Raw genomic sequence first — 17,496 nt, forward strand, 5'->3', positions numbered from 1 at the left:
TCACTTCAGGAGAACCATAGCAACACACATGTGAATTCTCATAACCGTGGAATAGGCAAATCTCCAAGTAGTGGTCTAAGCCACCATAGCCCTTCCGAGATCCGCCTACACATGATAGGCCATAACAGTAGAATACTTTCTCAATAACATCAATTACGGTGGCCGACCGGCTTCGCACATACCATCACAAATCACTCGCATAAATTGGTCCCACTGCAGGAACTGATCACTGCCACCAATATGCCAATTCACTATGGCTAATCAATCTATCTTCTTCCAATTTATCTTTGATCGCCTTAAAAATAGTTATAACTTCATTCCACACATAACACACTCCATCCGCACTCATCTCGAATGACCTTGAATCACGAAACCATGTTGTCTCAAATCCCACAAACATTTCATACCTCCCAAATGCTACACCGCAAGTCAAAACATCATAGAACATTCTGGGCCTCTTCATAAGCTGCTACAAAAGCTTGATTCTTAACCGTACTTGTAGGCTCAAAATCATTAGGCGCCCCACTTTAACTTTTGAATTCACTAGGACCATTGTTGAAAGCCACCCACTCTGACTGGGTCCCGAATATAATCAGCTTCATGAATCTTCTAGCACATAAATACCCTCTCAACGGAGCACCCGACAGAATCACTTCCCTTGAAACCTGCATATATACAAGGCATAAATCCTGAATCCTTCCCCGAGTCTGAGCATGAGCCAATAAGGCCAATCATAGCACACCTTTAACAATCTTGCTCAAATTATCACTTATGCTCTTTTCCCGTAACTGAAATAACTTACCAATACGCCGATAACCCGAAACCTCACAAGTAAATAACCATACAACCCAATCGTAGGCGGTGGGACTCTCCCACTTAGCTTGAAGCCACTATTACATAACTCTGAAATTCACCAGGATTCCTTATCTCTTATTGACATAACCATGCGCAATCGATCGTAAATGTTCTCGGAATCTTTCTGTAAAACCCCCCTTTTTATACTCTGAATCATCAACGCATTTGCACAACCGATCTCTTTACGGTATAACCAATAGAATTCTTGGCAGAAGCTTCGCCAACTACGCGACCGCTAACCTGCTCACGGGGAATAACCCACCTGTGGAAATCACTTCCTGACATCTTCCAATGCCGCTGCACGGGGTACAATCACTACGACATCAATAACCCATCCTGAGTCCGGGCTCACTCTCTAGCTGCATAAGTCCATTCACCCCTCGTGGACATCAATTAAATGTGTGGCAACATCCTTCCAATTCAAGTTACGTTGTATCCTTCTTCATTTCAAAAAGCTCTTTTCCATTATATCAATTCTCTTGTCACATAATAGCCCATGCTTCAAATTAAATCCGTAGACCCAATCATCGATCGATAAAACCTCCAGATCATTCAAAACTTTTCCTTAAGTTGTGTTGTCATCCTATCACAAAACCCATATGCAACTCCGTCACTCTCCCACTTTGGCGGAACTCACTCCTTTAATCAACTACTCGACCTTCGCTTCTTATAACTGACCTTCTAGAAATTTTAACCACCGCCTAACACTTCCCACATGTCCTTCCTCATTCTTTGATGCTCGGTTGTTGCCTTAATAAAATCTATCTTCATAGTACTTGAACACCCAATTGCTACTAACCTTAAACCTTTTCGAAGAAAATCATTCTCGAGCCATCAACATTAGAAACACCGATTCAATCCTGAACCACCGTACCCCGCGATCTCTGACAACCGTTTCTCCCATATTATTTCATAATATCTTACCCCAAAGGCGAATTGCAGAAGACCATAACACCGATGAACTTAACACATACAATCAAGGACAACGATACTACATCGCAGATGAAAATTCCGCCATGCTCAAAAATACCAAGTCTCGTTACTCCATCACCCTAAATATGGACATTCATAGGCCAATTGATTTTCCTCCGCCGGAAATGAAATATCAGATCTCTGAATCTTGCATTGAGTAGACTTCCTTTCAAATCATTCGCCGCCCAACACATAGGCAAGTATCCTACCATTAAGTAATTACTGTGTGATAACCAATCATGAGCATCATAGCAACCTGTGCATAGCCTCTAAGCTCTTAGAGGCATCACTATCGAGCCGAAACGATAGAAAAATCCTTCCGCAAGGCGAGGACAATAGCCCAACTCACTATACCGGGAGAAACATGCCGCACCACATCTGTAGAACCATTACAATTCTTCAATTCTCAATTTATAACAAGCGTTTTGCGTCGCATAAGATTGAGTAGGAAAGAAACAAAGGCATAAGCCTCAAAGGAATTAAATCGCAAGATGAGGAATCAAGAAGGGAAGTACTCCTAACAGCCCTGTAGCCTCCCGAAGATAAGTATAGACGTCTCCGTACCGATCCGCGAGACTCTACTAAACTTGCTCATGACTCGTGACACCTAAGGGAACCTAGTGCTCTGATACCATGTTGTCACGACCCAAAATCCACTAAGGGTTGTGATGGCGCTGGACAACGCTGTCAGGCAAGCCAACCAAAATACTTAATTAAATTCTCATTTTAAATACTTCCGAAATCACTTCTTTTATAAGTTTAAACAATACATAGTAAATTCCTCTGAATAAATAATGAAACATTTAACAACTTTTAAAATTTCTGAATAAACCCATAGACATGTCAGAACCCGGTGTCACAAGTGCATGAGCAATTTCTAAGAAATAATGTAATACAACAACCGTCCAAAATACAATATTGGACAGAAAATAAATACAGTAATCTGAAAGAGACTTGCTGGCTGTGGGTTGTCTCGGGAAATGCAGCTCACCTAAGTCTCCGTATCAACCATGCTGCTACGCTCACTAGGCCACTAGAGATGCGTGTGCATGTGCAACAAAAATGCGCAGAAGTGTAGTATGAGTACAAAAAAAATATGTACCCAATGAGTATCCCGTCTAATCTCGAAGAAGTAGAGATGAGAGGTCGACTTCAACATTTACTAGTGGCCCAATAATGTTATATCAATAATATATTAAATCGTAGATTTTTATAAACATGATTGTAATTCGATGGGTTGAAGCAAGTAAACAGTTCTTTCTTTAAGAGGAAATTTCCAAATTCCTTTTCATCATTTATACAAATATTCTTAAGTCGGGAAGAGGCAATAACAACTTCAATAAGTTTCAAGGCAAGCAATACAAGCATGCACAAATCATGCCGAGGTCGTACGGCCCGATCCAACAAAAATGTAAAATGTGCACTGCCGAGGGTCAAACGGCGCGAACCATAGACGCATCTACTACCCCGCTCGTGAATCCTCCATGCGACGCGGTCAACATAAAATAAACAAACACCCTACTCGCGAAGCATACATGCGACGCAGGTACACATAGAAATACATGCTCAAACAGTCAATTAAGAATTTATCGGGGAACATTTATCCAAATAAAAGCCAATTATCTTTTAACTATTAAAGAAAATGAAGTTTAATCCTTTTAGAAATTCATTTACCATTTCGATAATATTTAAGCAATTCAACTGCCAACAAGGTTACAGATATTCCAAGTATAGCATTCTTTTGGGTCCTAGACTACCCGGACTTACATATATATAGTAGCTACGCACGGACTCTCGTCACCTCGTGCGTACGTACCCCCTACAAATTGGAGCACATAACCAATTATTTCACCTATGGGGACAATTCCCTCTTACAAGGTTAGAAAGGAGACTCGCCTCGCTCCGAAGATCCATAATCGACATCCCACGTTCTTCCGAAGACTCGAATCGATGAACAAAGCTCCAAAGCTAGCCAATAATAATATCAATCCATTAATATATACTCAATTACCTCTTTGAGTGATCGAAGTTTCTTGAGTACATGATGGTTGATGTAGCTTTACACCAACAACTTAATTTCGATATATCTTTTCTCTTCTTGATACAATGCCTCACCAGTATTTATCTCTTTTTCTTCTCTCACTAATTACACAACAGATCTTTAAGAACAATAATGCTTGTTTGGAGTAGAACAAAAGGAGTGAAAATAGTTCGTTCAAAGTATGTCTTTCTTCAAGTTCGGAGCATGTATATATACATTCCATGAGGCCTTCATGACGTGAATCTTGAGAGATTGCAAACTCAAGGGAGTTGATCTTCCTAGATTTATGTCAAGTTTTCGTTGATCTTCCTAGATTTATGGTCTTGGCGAGCTTTCCATCTGCTAGGCATATATTTTTGTTACTTGAGGCATATCCGCTAGATCCCTTGATTTTTGGCTTCATTGGTTTTCAGTGTATCATTTTGCGGTCTCGTTTCCCTTTGATTTGGGACCTTCCAGCAATGGTTTCCGTCAATCACTGATTGATTCTTCTTTCAGATCTCCGCTACTTCTTCCTTTTTGATTGCTAATCATTGATTCTTTTCCTTGCGCCACATTAGAGCCCCGTAAATAGATTATTTCCTTGATTTATTCCTGACTGATATTGCTACTTGAATTCTTTAATTGATTCCTTGTGATCCTGCACCAAATGTAATATATTATTTTTCATCATTGAAAGTTATAATTAATAATGTAAACACAAGATAAAGAGTAAATTTTACAATTTTTATTTACTTGAGTAAAATAGTGGCTTGAAAGCTGAAACGCGAGTCACGTGAGGAACACGTGAGAGAAACAAGGTAACAGACCACGTGCGCACCACATCCCCGAGCTGGTGAACCGTTCAACCCAACCCAGTCTTACACGAAACCTCTCCCCGCTCGTGACTCCCTTTACTTTCGGCCTAACCGCTTTACATCTTGACCTTAGCCCTCACCCGAACCCTAATCGCCTCTCTAACCCCTACCCACCCCACTTTCCCTACCCCACCCCACCCACCCCTTTCAAGCTTCTCTAATGGCTTCCGTAGAAGATCAACACAACAACCAAGTCTACAACGATGACGATCTCGATGATGACGTTGTTGACGAAGAAGATGATGACGTCGACGTCGATGATGATGACGATGAGGATTCCACTTCCTCTCTTCCTGCTCCTACTCCTGCTCCTGTTGATCAACAAACGGTTACTATAGCCGTTGTTGGTGTCCCTGCGCAGCGGATCAACGAATTCGCCGCCGTTACTCCGCCTCCGACTGCCGCTACGATTGTGGAAGAAAAAAAGCCGTCAGCTATCGATGACTCTCGTAAGCTTTTTCAACGGCTGTGGACGGATGAAGATGAGATTGAATTGTTACAAGGGTTTCTGGAATACACGACACAGCGAGGTGGAATAAATTCGTCGTCGCATCATCATGATACGACTGCGTTTTATGACCAGATCAAAAGCAAGTTACAGCTGGATTTCAACAAAAATCAGCTAGTAGAGAAGCTGAGGAGGTTGAAGAAGAAATATCGGAATGTAATGAGCAAAATGGCATCTGGTAAAGACTTTGTCTTTAAAAGCTCTCATGATCAAGCTACTTTCGAAATCTCTCGAAAAATCTGGAGCAATGCGGTCCCCATTGTCGTCCGCGGCGGCGGTTCTGCAGCACCACCACCACCAGAAGATGGCGGATTTGACGATGAGGATTCTCACCTTAACCTTAACGCTAATTTCGTTGACCACAGCCATAACGGAATTGACATTAAAACTCCTAGGTCGAGGAAAAGGTCTAGAGGAGGAGCAGTTAAAGTTGAAGAAAAACACGGTTTTATTCAACACTACTATCTGCCATCTCCATCTGGTGGAGGGACAAATATGTCCTCTCCCGCACCCGCACCTGCACCTGCACCAGGGTTCACTCCCTTTCCAATGGCAGCCCCTCAGGCCACGGCCCCTCCCACGACCACAGCTGCAGTAGCAGCATCAGCTGCTGCTTCAATACCTAGTTTGATCGAGGAAACAGTGAGGAGCTGTTTATCACCCATTTTCAAGGAGTTGTTAAACAATGTGACTAATTTGAGTGGATCGAGAAGTTTTGGGTTTGGAATGGCATTGAGTCCAATCCCTTTAGGATTTGGCAGCAGCGGTGCAATGAACTCTGATATGATGGCTGACGAGAAATGGAGGAAGCAACAAATGCTAGAATTGGAAGTTTATTCGAGGAGATTAGAGCTTGTTCAAGATCAAATAAAAGCACAGTTGGAGGAACTGAGATCCATGAGCACTTAGACGATGGCCAAAGATGGTGGTTCCTTTTTATTTATACTCTTTAAATAATTGTAGTTGATGATATTACCAGATTGCTGAAGAAAATAGCTAATTGTTCTAGTTAGATAATTGTGAAGGCCTGTTAGATATTTAACTTTTGGTGGTTGAATAATTGAGTTCTATTTTTCTCTGTTCTTTGACAGGCTGCTTGTTTTCAAACTTAGTGCACATAGATGCACGACTCTTTGTATATGGGAATGGATTAATAGAGGCCACTTGTTGAGTTAATCTCGATTCTTGATCTCTCTGTTTAAAGTATATATTTCGGTGTACGCATTACCTTTCTGCAGTTGGTTGTCTGTGTTATCATTGCATTCCAAGAAAACAAATTTCCTTTATGTGGGGATTGTTGTTTCATCTTGATGTAAAATTAACAATTCTGTTAGTAATGAACGTCTTTCTGAAGTTCTGGTGATTATTTTGCTCAATAAATGGGCACTACTTAACCTATACGCCATGAGCAAAATCAAAAGCTCTAGATGTGATCTGCAGTTTGCTTCTATAGGCTCCATTACTACCAACGAGTTGGGAACAGTGATAAGATCACTCGGTCAAAATCCCACTGAAGCTGAACTACGGGATATGATCAACAAAGTTGATGCTGATCAGAATGGTACTATTGATTTTCCAGAGTTCTTGAATCTGATGGCACGGAAGATGAAGGTATAGGAATTCTAGCTATTTTAATATTATGTTGCAATTCGATATGGATTCCTAAAGCGCCCACGAAAGTGTGCTTTTTTGCATGGCTAGCAGCGAGGAGAGTGATTTTGACTGCTGAGAATCTGCGAAAGAGGGGAATTACACTTGTTAGTTGGTGCTATATGTGTAAAAGTTCGGGGGAAGAAGTTGATAATCTTTTGTTGCATTGCCCTGTATCCTTGACTTTGTGGAAGGTGATCCTGAACCTTTTTGGTGTTCAATGGGTGATGCCAAGCACGGTAAAGGAAATGTTATAGATCAACTTCCCGGATTTTTTTCATGGAGTTTGAAATGTAGCAGTGTGTGCTGGAGTTAGAATTTTAATGGAGTTTTGAACAGCCATAGTTCAAACTCCAGCATTTTTCCATGGAGTTTGATTCTGTGGACAATCCAAAACAATTTGATTCACTGAACCTTCAAAGTTGCCCTCCTCCTCCATGGAGTCATGTAACAGACCCTCCAAATCTTCCACTCAATTGCATGCCTAAATATTGGTAGTGAAAAAGCAACAAAATAGATATGTTTAAGAAGCCGAGAGGAGCCAGCAGATTCAAATTCTGTTATGCTGGTGCGCAAAGCAAGCACATGACGATCGCGTAAATCTTTGATCTGCATATCATTGACCATGTTGAACTTGAAATTTTGCTCATGGACAAGCTGGGATCAAAAGGTAAAAAGAGCACTCTAAGAAGTGTCATATTTCTACAATATTTTGAGAGGACCCCTACTGATATTGACTGGCCTATTGATAGGCTATAAGTAGGCTGTCCCACATTAAATCCTATAAATTTAAGCAGTAAGTAAGGAGCAACATAAATTGAATGAAAGCCATCAAAATCTTTCTATACTAACAGAATTCCTGAAAATTTAAATTAATGCGGCTTTCGTGGTGCAACGAGAAACAAATAAGCTAAAGACTTCATTTAATTTTTCAGAAGTAGAGATTTTTGTGGAGCTTGATTGATGCCTTTCAGTCATGAGGGATCAATTATCGTGGTAGATTCAGTCAATAACTGTGCAGTTGGGTTTTTGGTTGAAAATTAAGAGTAATGGAAACTGGTAAGAAGAAGAAAATAGGTCTTCCGCTTTTAGTTTAGAGGTATTTTGTCCAATTTGTTATTTAATGGTTGAGTTTATTTACTTTTAAAATTGTAGCTAAATCGTAATTGGCAATCAGAAAAATGACTACTCCATTAATTATAAAGTGGCAAATCACCATTGTTCAAGTTTTAAGAAGTGGGAAGGGGCGGATTTATAGGGAAAATTATGGGGCACGTGAACCTATGATTTTTTTGCAAAATTAGATATTTTATTTATTTATTTTTTAAAATTAATATAATATTAACTGTTGGCAGTTGACACTCATGCTTCAAGAAAGATGAATGGTGCACTTGGTTTAAGGTTGAGTTATTTACCAAGAAGAAGAGGTATCAAGTCCCACTTAATACGTTTTTTCCTTTTTTTTTTGGTAGTATACTAATGTATGTTGAAGGTAGGGTTATTTACCAAGAAGAAGAGGGATTAAGAATCAGTTAATACGGTTTTTTTCTTCTTTTTTTAATAGTATACTCATGTATTAAAAATTCTAAATCTGCCTATGAAAGTGGGTCTTGAATTTCGAAAATGAAAATTGAGTAATTGAAAAACCTCGGGAACATTGACAAATACAATATCCTTGCAAGCTTGAAAAAGTGAGTCTTACATTTTGTATAAGAAAATTGAGTTTAAATGAAGTAAGTGTTATTGGAAAAGCTTGAAAATATGGCATATAAGAAGATTGGCAGTTCAAACTTCAATTCTACATGGTCAAAAACATAGGCGTGATTGTCGAAAGTTTGGCCTTGGCAATTCCAAACTTCATGTGCATATATAGGAAGTTTAGCCTCGGCAAGCCAAACTTTAGGCTCGATTGTCAAATTTCATGTGTGATTGTCCGAAGTTTGCTTGCGCCAATAATATGTCAGCCTCACGTAGGTCGGTAAGTATTTATAAAATGACTAAACTTGAAAACATTTAAAAAATTTAACTACTCCCTCCGTCTTGTATTATATGTCGTGTTTCTTTTTTACACGCCCTTTAAGAAATATTAATTAGGAAAGGAATTAAACTATTTTATCCTTATTTATGTCTTAAGATATAATCTCTTTTCATTGAATATTTATTCTATTTATGTGTTATCTCTATCTTCAAGAACAATTATTATTAAGGGTAAAAAAGGAAAAAAATAATCAATTTTATCTTGAACTTCTAAAATAATAAATAATTTGAGATAATTATTTTTAGTAACCATGACTATTAATATGAGACGGAGGGAGTATAATATAGGCGAAATATATAAAGTGCATCTTTAAGTTGTCCCCAACGATCGTTTGGCATATGATCAAATAGACACCTCTACTTAGAAGAACTGTATCTCTTAAACCCATGACAAAATTTGTGTGTTACACTCAGATCTGATCGCGTGAATCTCTTTAAAATTAGCTATCTTTTTTTTGCTCTCTCCCTAAAATCAATATGGACTCCGCCTAATTCATACCTCTTTCTTCTCCGATTTTCCTCCACCATCCTCTGCCACAAACTATCTTCTCCACCTTCCACCTCCATGCTAGAAAAAAAGCAAATCAAGGACACAACTTTCATCACCACCACAATCAATGTCAACCACTAAACAAAATTACAAACGCAAAAATTATATATCTCCACCGTTACACCACCACAGAACCATTATCACTTCCTTTAATTTTCTTTATTGACCCCAAATCTGGAGAAAAAAAACTCATCTAAAACCTTCCAATTTCACCACAATTAGATCCGATAGTTGGTTTTTTACGGTGATAATATATCAATCAAGTGGGTTGGTACGATTTTTGATTTGGTTTTGAGAAGGAAAAAAAGAGTGAAGCAGGCTTTGGCAGTCGGCGGCGTAAGGGTTGATATACAACCAAATAATTGAGTTGGGGCTTCAAAGAGCAGCAAACTATGAGGCCATTGTAGAAAGGAAAGGCATCAAAGAGAATAAGAGCAGTAGTGAAAGCAAAGCAAAGAGGGTTTTAATGTGACAAAGCAGTGATTGCCTTTGCGAGAGAGGGGGAATGATTGGGAAGGAGAAATTAAACTTGTGAGAGAAATGATTGTTAAAGGTTAGAGCTTTTGTGGTTATTTTGGTTGTGTTACAATGGTGGAAGCGTCTATGATGTTAAAGGGAGAAGAAATACAACTTTTTTTTTTTGCTCGGAGGGAGAAAGGAGAGTCTTTTTCTTATTTTTTAATTAAATAAATACATGTATTTTTTAATATAAACTATAATATATTCAAGAAATACACATGTCATTCAATAATTTGTCAGATTGACATGTCATCAGCTAGTGTAACTCACACATGAGTCTTGTTGAATTCGAGTGTTTACCAGACACACCAGTATCTGTCTGGTCATATGCCAAGTTAAAGTGTTCAAATAATCGTTGGGGGCAACTTAAAGGGGCGTTTTATGTATTTCGCCTATAATATAACTTAAACGGTGGTCGCAAAGTTACCTTTGCACTTACCCTCATGAAAATTCCAATCTCTTGTCTTTCTAGAAGGCTATACTGCCACCTCATCATTTTTCCTCATCTAAAAAGTCGAGTTTATTATTCAAATGATTACTCAACTATCCCAAATTATCTGCTAAAGTCACTTTTTTTTATTTGTAACAACAAAGTCACTTAACTATGCATATAGCACTCAGAAGACCACTCAACTAGATTTTCCAAATTTTTGATTGTCAAATACCTATTTTATTCTCTAATTAATCCATTTTTTAACTTTTTAATTATTATAATTTTTTCTCTTTTTAATCTATATTGTGGACTTATCTATAGAATAAATATATTTTATTTTATAAAATAAAAAATAAAAAATTAGTTTGTAGCTCATATAATGACGGAATAATAATATAATTGAGCATAATTTTCAAGAATATATAATGTATATTATAAAAATACCTTTATTTAAATAATTATTTTTATATTACATGCATGGAATATATGTTTTACAACCTTTATTTTCTTTCATTCTCAATTGTGTAAATAAATTATTGAATTTTTGTTGTTAATACTAAAATTATTATTACGAACAAATTATTCTAATTAATTTTTTACTATGCTCATTATTTTGTTATTCCAGTATTATATATGCTTAAATACTTTTTTCTTTTTTTTATTTATAAATAAAATTTATTTATTCTATAGGTAAGCCCATAATATAAATTAAAATGAAAAAGATTATAATATTAAAAAGTTAAAAAAACAAAAAGAAGATAAATATTTATAATTTAGAGGGTAAAATAGGTATTTGGAAATCCAAAATTTAGAAAATCTAGTTGAGTGACCTTCTGAGTGCTATGACTTATGAGCATAGTTAAGTGACTTTGTTGTTACAAAAGAAAGAAAAGTGACTTTAGCAGATAATTTGGGATAGTTGAATGACCATTTAAGTAAGGGGGAAATTCAAAAATAGTCATATTTACATGTGGTCATTCAAAAATAGCCACAGTTTCAAAAGTAATCGAAAATTTAGCCACTTTTCATGTAAAGATAAATCTGAACAAAAATATTATTCAAAATTCAAAAAATACTCCAGCATAATATACTGGAGATCCAGCATAAGTATACTGGAACTCCAATATATTATAATGGAGTTCCAGCATAAGTATACTAGAACTCTAGCATATTATAATGGAGTTCCAGCATAAGTACTAGGGAACTCCGGCATAATATACTGGAGTTCCAGTATAATATACCGGTCTAGTATAATATGTTAGAAGTTTATACACGGGTGTTCCAATCTTCATTATGTTATGCTGGAACTTTTCGCGTGTTGGAATTCCAGCATAATATGCTAGAAGTTCATACACAAGTGCACCAATCTCCAGTATATTATGTTGGACTGATCCCTATTACAACAAAATAATAACTATTTTTTAATAACGTTACAAATATTAGCTATTTTTAAATGACCCATTCGAAAACTGGTTAGCCCGTGCTATTATAACTTTTGAGTAATGGATTCCTAAAAAGTCTTTGCTACTTCAGCTTTCAGCCTCCGGCCCTCTCTGGAACAGCCACGTAACATTTTTCTTCTATAAGTAAGTCTGAAAATTACCACCTGTTCTTTCCCGTAGCTTCCTTTTCATACAACTTACACTTGTCTTTTGATCTCTCGCTTGTGCTTCGTCTCATCAATGGTTGATCATAGTTTCTCAACTGCTGAGGAAAACGGCGGTGTTTATGCAAGTGGTGGTGCTGTTAACAGCAGTAACGTATTGGATATTTACCCACTGAATCATTATTATTTTGGTTCAAAAGAGGCTCTTCGGTTTAAGGAAGAGACTTTAGCTGATCGCGTTCTACGCATGAAACTGAAGTATGTATTCTTATATGTATCCTTAGGTTATTTTGCTCTCTTTCTATGTATATGTTGTTTGAGGTACGTATATGTGTATTTTGGATTTGATTTTAATTTCTTCGTTTTGTTTACTGATCGTTTGGTTTCAGCTATGATACTCATGGACTCAGGACATGTGTACAGGCTGTGCTTTTGGTTAGTTTCTAATTCCTGTCTTTTCTCTTTTCCTTTTCCAGAATCACGAGTAGGTAGTGCTTCAACTGTTCGATGGAAAGACCACACAAGTTGTATCGTTTATGATTTAGTAGTATAGTACTAGGAGTTATTTTGCCTGCACGAATTCTTCATATTTAGTTGGGGTAGGATGCTGCTCAAAGAAAAAAAATTAACTTTTGTGAATTAGTTTTTGTAAAGGTATATCAGATAAGTTTATCAATAAATGTGTCAGTTTCAGAGATTTGGATAAAAAATATCTTCAATGACCTAAATCTTGACATGTAGGACTTATCCGTTATGAAAGTAGAAAAGATCTAACCATTAGCCGTCCTGTAACATGATCTAATCAGAGATCTGGTTCGGGGACCTGAATATGAAGCACCTTTAGATACTCGGGATTTTCAGATACTCTGAATCCAGATTAGTTATACCAGTAAGTTTCGGATACCTAATGGTTCCCACACAAGAAAAAGACAAAAGCATCTCGACTTCTAATTTACCATCCCAAAAAGTGTTAAAACCTCATTTTAGAAATAATTGAAGGTTTCAGTTGTTGCAGTTGCAGAGCCACAAAATCAGATACTGAAACCTTTCTAGTCTCATAACGCAGGGATGATAAGCATGATTTAGCCACCAGTGTTCTTAAAAGCCTGGTTCAGGCACGCTTAAGCCTTGAAGCTCAGTGCGACAAGGCTGGTTGTCAAAGCGGTACTTTAGTGCAAGCACTAAGGCGTTAAGGTGTGTGTCTCAATACCATGGAGATTTATCCTAAAGATGGAAGTATTAAAGATAAATATAGCTAGCAAAATCATGAATAGTGAAGAAATCATGATAGATCAGTATGTCAGCGATTGGAACTAAAGAGATTAGAAATTTAGAATAAATAGATATCATCTATCTAATGTAGAAACTTAAAATCGCAGTGTGCATGTAAATAATATATTTAAAGTTGATTTTGCATCTGGTTGACAGTTGACACCATTTTATTTTATATAATATTGGACTAAAGTTACTAGTTTACTGCTGAAGGGAACATCGGATAACCTTCGAACAATGCAGATAAGATTGGCATGGCCCCTGTGCAAGGATGACACATACAAATCAAGAAATGACCAAACTTTTCCAAAACAACACGTGGTGTTTAGCTTTAAAAGTTGTATTTCTTGATCCTTTACTTCTTTCTCCTCAGTGAGTAGATAACTTGAACTTTTTGGGTTCTCATTTTGGAATTGAGCTCCAACAGGGTTCTCCTGCTATTTCATTATATGATCATAGGTACCGGCCCTATAGCTTTGTTTAATATCCACAATCAAAAGCCTCCATGCTAAAGTTCTTTCAGGGGAACATAGTGACCTAAGATGTAAGTTCTGTCCCCGTCCTTTATTAAACAACTTGATACTGCAACTAAGCCTGGTTGGTAAAATAAAGTGCTGAATAAGTAGAGCCATCAGCATGCTGCAGCTAAAACCTGGTTGATTCATAGACTGCAGAATAAGTAGGGTCATCCAGACAGTTCAGCAGTCAGTTGTGCAGCTTTCCAGGCTCTAAGTCTGCGATGGTATTTAATTTCCTGTATCAGTAGTTAAAATCAAAACAGTACCACAGATTGGAGTTTCCAACATCTGTCCCAATAGTTCAAGTTCCATAATTGGTGCATGATTGTTAAGTGACTGGTCTCAATACTTATTCATGTGACTTCTCATGGATGGTCTTAATAAGGGGTGTGATTTCAATCCAAAACAACTTAAGCTGCCAAAAGGCTTTAGGTACTCTTCTGGCATTCAAAATGCCAATTACCCATCTAACTACATACTGCGTATGGAAGGGACTATTCTTTGTGGTCATTAGATGATATACAATACATTGTATTGCAGGTCGAGTTGTTCAAACATCCACATGTATTATTATTGCAAGTACGAAATTCCATTTTCAAGCTTCCAGGTGGTCGTGTTAGGCCTGGTGAATCAGGTAGGATGATTTCTTCTCTCATTTTGTCCAATTTGAAGCTGGAATTTTCACAGAGCTTGAAGGATTATCCTTGTTTACTTATCACAGAAATTGAATGTCTAAGACGTAAGCTCTCAAGTAAGCTATCCATGAGCGAAGATGACAGCTGGGAGGTCTGTCAACGTTTGACATAACGTTTTGAAGTTTTTTTGCTAAGCATCTTCTAAATCTTTCATTTGATGTGTAGGTAGGTGAATGCCTTGGGATGTGGTGGAGACCTGACTTTGAAACATTGATTTACCCGTTTATGCCACCTGATACAAAAAGGCCGAAGGTACTTGGTCATAACATTCTGAAATTTATCTCATTTGCTGTATTTCTTGAAGCCGTAGTCCTTCCCATTGTGGGAGTGCACAACACTCCTTTTAGTAAGGTTGACTTCCTTTCTTTATAGGAGTGCACAAAACTCTTTCTAGTGAGGTTGCACGAAAGTTGCAAATTCATTGTACCGAAGAACCTTAAGCTTCTTGCTGTCCCATTGTGCCAAGTTCATGAAAATTTCAAGGTATTGTACCTTAGGCAACATTCATGAATAAAAAAGTAATATGGTGATTGACTCAATCTGCTTTGCTTTTACCACAATGGACTGTTACTAATGAGTAGTGTTGTCTAGTGCCTTTTGTACCTTAAATGACCATATTTTGATGTTATACTTGAAGAGTTAAGAAGCTAATTCATTCAACGCCCTGTTCTGCAGACCTATGGACCAATAATTGCCGGAGTTCCACAACTGCTATCAAAGTTCTCCTACAATATGATGGATTATGTCTGACCGGTGCCACAGTACAAGTTAAAGACAAACAGGGTGTTCGATGCTATTCTCGTCCCAGCACGCTATTTTAAGTGCTAGGTTAAAGTTTAGAAACCCAATACAGTTGTCACTTTCACATGTATATATATACTATGAGGAGTGTGTGTAAGCGAAGTTAAGACATTCAGGTTTTTTTTTTGTCCTTCATCTGCAGTGTCTGTTTCTGCCTTTATATTTGTATTGCCACTTGTAGTGAGCAAAATAAATTTTTCACCAAATAGTTTAACTGATGACATCCTTGTGGTTTTGCGATTGTGGAAAAACAATCCTTTATAGGAAAATATTCTATTAGCGTTATGTAGCTTGCTTTACAATATAAATTTGGGTTCAAACAATTTGATAGTTGACGATTGATTTAATTCCACCTTGAGGCAAATTCGAACATAATTTCGAAACAGCAAGAAAATATAACAACAAGTGTCTTTACAAATCAAAATTCAACTATAAAATGTACCCATATTTATCAATTGAAGCGGGAAGTAGCAACTCAACAGTCAACAGGTAACTATGGTTGAATTAATCGATGTCTCGTACTCTGTTATGTCTCAATTTTATGTCAAGCTGTATAGTTGGAAATTTATTGTATCACTACGAATATTTAACGTGTCTAATAATTCATTGTGTGACACCCAACACATAATTTTTCACAAAAAGTTTCACACCATATAATTACTTTTAGTATGAACTTTGTTTGTACACCAAGTGAGCTCTATGTATTGTGGCCAGCGGCAGACCTATGCTATACCGAAAGAGGTCACCGGCACTCGTAAAATTCGGCAAAAAATTCACGTATACTGTATGGGTCAAAATCTGACTGTAGTGGTCGTCCCTAAGAGGAACGATAAGGGGTCGACCAAACTATAATCATGCCCGAGGGACAAGATAGCAAAGAGCACCTCGGCCATCGTCGGGGTCAAATTGTCGAAAGTATATATCATAGAACAAGCATTGTGTTCGATGAACGACGAAAGGTACAGTCATAAGAAAGTACGCCGGTCAAAGACCATTGGATAAAAGAGAAAATTGCTAAGATATATATGGGGAGTTGAGTCCAGATAGGGGGGATTCTGGCTGGCCATGAGGAAGGAATTAACAAGGGAAATCTCTCTCTCATCAACAGTTCCTTCTCTTCCCCTCCCTTGCTTCCATGATTGTGGTGCAAGTCTGTCTTATATGTAAGCTTATCACTCACATCTGATGTATGGTCATTATATCAAGAAATATTATACATTCACGTTCTTCTTCGATTTTCGTACTTTATATATTCGAATCTAGGATTAATTATGTTTGGCTAAGATTTACACTCTATATCTCTAGTAATTAGTTCGACAAAAGGGTTTTATACTTTTTTGGTCAAACAATTTGGCGCCGTCTGTGGGAATTTCTTAGCCAAATTTCTTAGTTTCCTTCAGATCTAAAATCAGCGAAATGTAACCACCCACTCGAAAGAGTAGTAAATAAACCTCGCATGCTAATCTAGATCAGGCTGCTATATAAAAGTAGAAGTTATAACCAATATCCATGTAAAACCCACATCTCGCCAGTAGCAATGGATTTAGCACGACATATGCACGTCCAAAATAGGATCATGGTCATCTAGTGTGACCACATCCCCATTTGACACATTCATCTTGTATATTAACCCATGTTCCCACCCCTTATGAGAGGACGACACTTGTTGCTTAGTCCTTTGAAAGGGTGGACATATCCTGCCTTACTTCTACATTTCCCCACACATCGGATGGTCCATGAACGAAGTATGGCATGTCTCCCTTGATGTGGGTACGAATTGAATGAGATTGGACCGGGACTCGATTGCAACACTGCAGCAAGTGAGGCGAGCCCAACCCGCGCAAAGACGCTGCTAAAAAAGAAGCTGAACACGGTCGCCGAATCTAAAACCACCATTCCATCAACCATTCAAAGACAAGGCAGAGAAAGCAACACTACAAAGCCGCCTCCTTTCGCCAACTCGTTGGATCGAGGTACGGAAAAATTCATTTTGGTTTACCCTCTGTTGTTGGTTTAAACAGGAACACGAGCACCGCACGGGGAAGTGAGCAAATAAGCATCCCAACTAGAAACAATGGAAGGAAAACTACTACCAAATAATTGAAACGCTGCCCACCTCAAATACCACAACTCCTGAAAGAGGATACCCCTCAAGTCGTACTCTCTCTCCATTACCCGAGTT

General features: G+C 37.7%; 2 protein-coding genes and 1 non-coding gene across 4 annotated transcripts; all 3 read left to right on the forward strand.

The window, feature by feature from the left end:
- Positions 1-4,725: 4,725 nt before the first annotated feature.
- LOC107809283 (putative transcription factor At3g04930) lies at positions 4,726-6,413 on the forward strand. The gene has a single exon (XM_016633887.2). The coding sequence runs from the start codon at positions 4,886-4,888 to the stop codon at positions 6,140-6,142; it is 1,257 nt and encodes a 418-aa protein (XP_016489373.1). The 5' UTR covers positions 4,726-4,885; the 3' UTR covers positions 6,143-6,413.
- Positions 6,414-12,019: 5,606 nt separating this feature from the next.
- Positions 12,020-15,531, forward strand: LOC107809284 (pre-mRNA cleavage factor Im 25 kDa subunit 1). 2 transcript variants are annotated; one of them, XM_016633888.2, is made up of 7 exons: positions 12,020-12,286; positions 12,418-12,463; positions 14,359-14,452; positions 14,540-14,604; positions 14,679-14,765; positions 14,886-14,996; positions 15,189-15,531. In XM_016633888.2, the coding sequence occupies exons 1-7, from the start codon at positions 12,105-12,107 to the stop codon at positions 15,261-15,263; spliced, it is 660 nt and encodes a 219-aa protein (XP_016489374.2). In that variant the 5' UTR covers positions 12,020-12,104; the 3' UTR covers positions 15,264-15,531. The 2 variants fall into 2 exon arrangements, with proteins under 2 accessions (XP_016489374.2, XP_075079627.1); XM_075223526.1 differs by lacking the exon at positions 14,886-14,996 and having other exon boundaries at positions 12,022-12,286.
- LOC142165593 (U6 spliceosomal RNA) lies at positions 13,500-13,607 on the forward strand. Its single transcript, XR_012696253.1, has one exon. It is a non-coding gene; the product is annotated as a U6 spliceosomal RNA (small nuclear RNA).
- Positions 15,532-17,496: the final 1,965 nt, after the last annotated feature.

The sequence above is a fragment of the Nicotiana tabacum genome, chromosome 10 (genome assembly GCF_000715075.1).
Source record: "Nicotiana tabacum cultivar K326 chromosome 10, ASM71507v2, whole genome shotgun sequence".
In the NCBI taxonomy this organism is placed as follows: Eukaryota; Viridiplantae; Streptophyta; class Magnoliopsida; order Solanales; family Solanaceae; genus Nicotiana; species Nicotiana tabacum.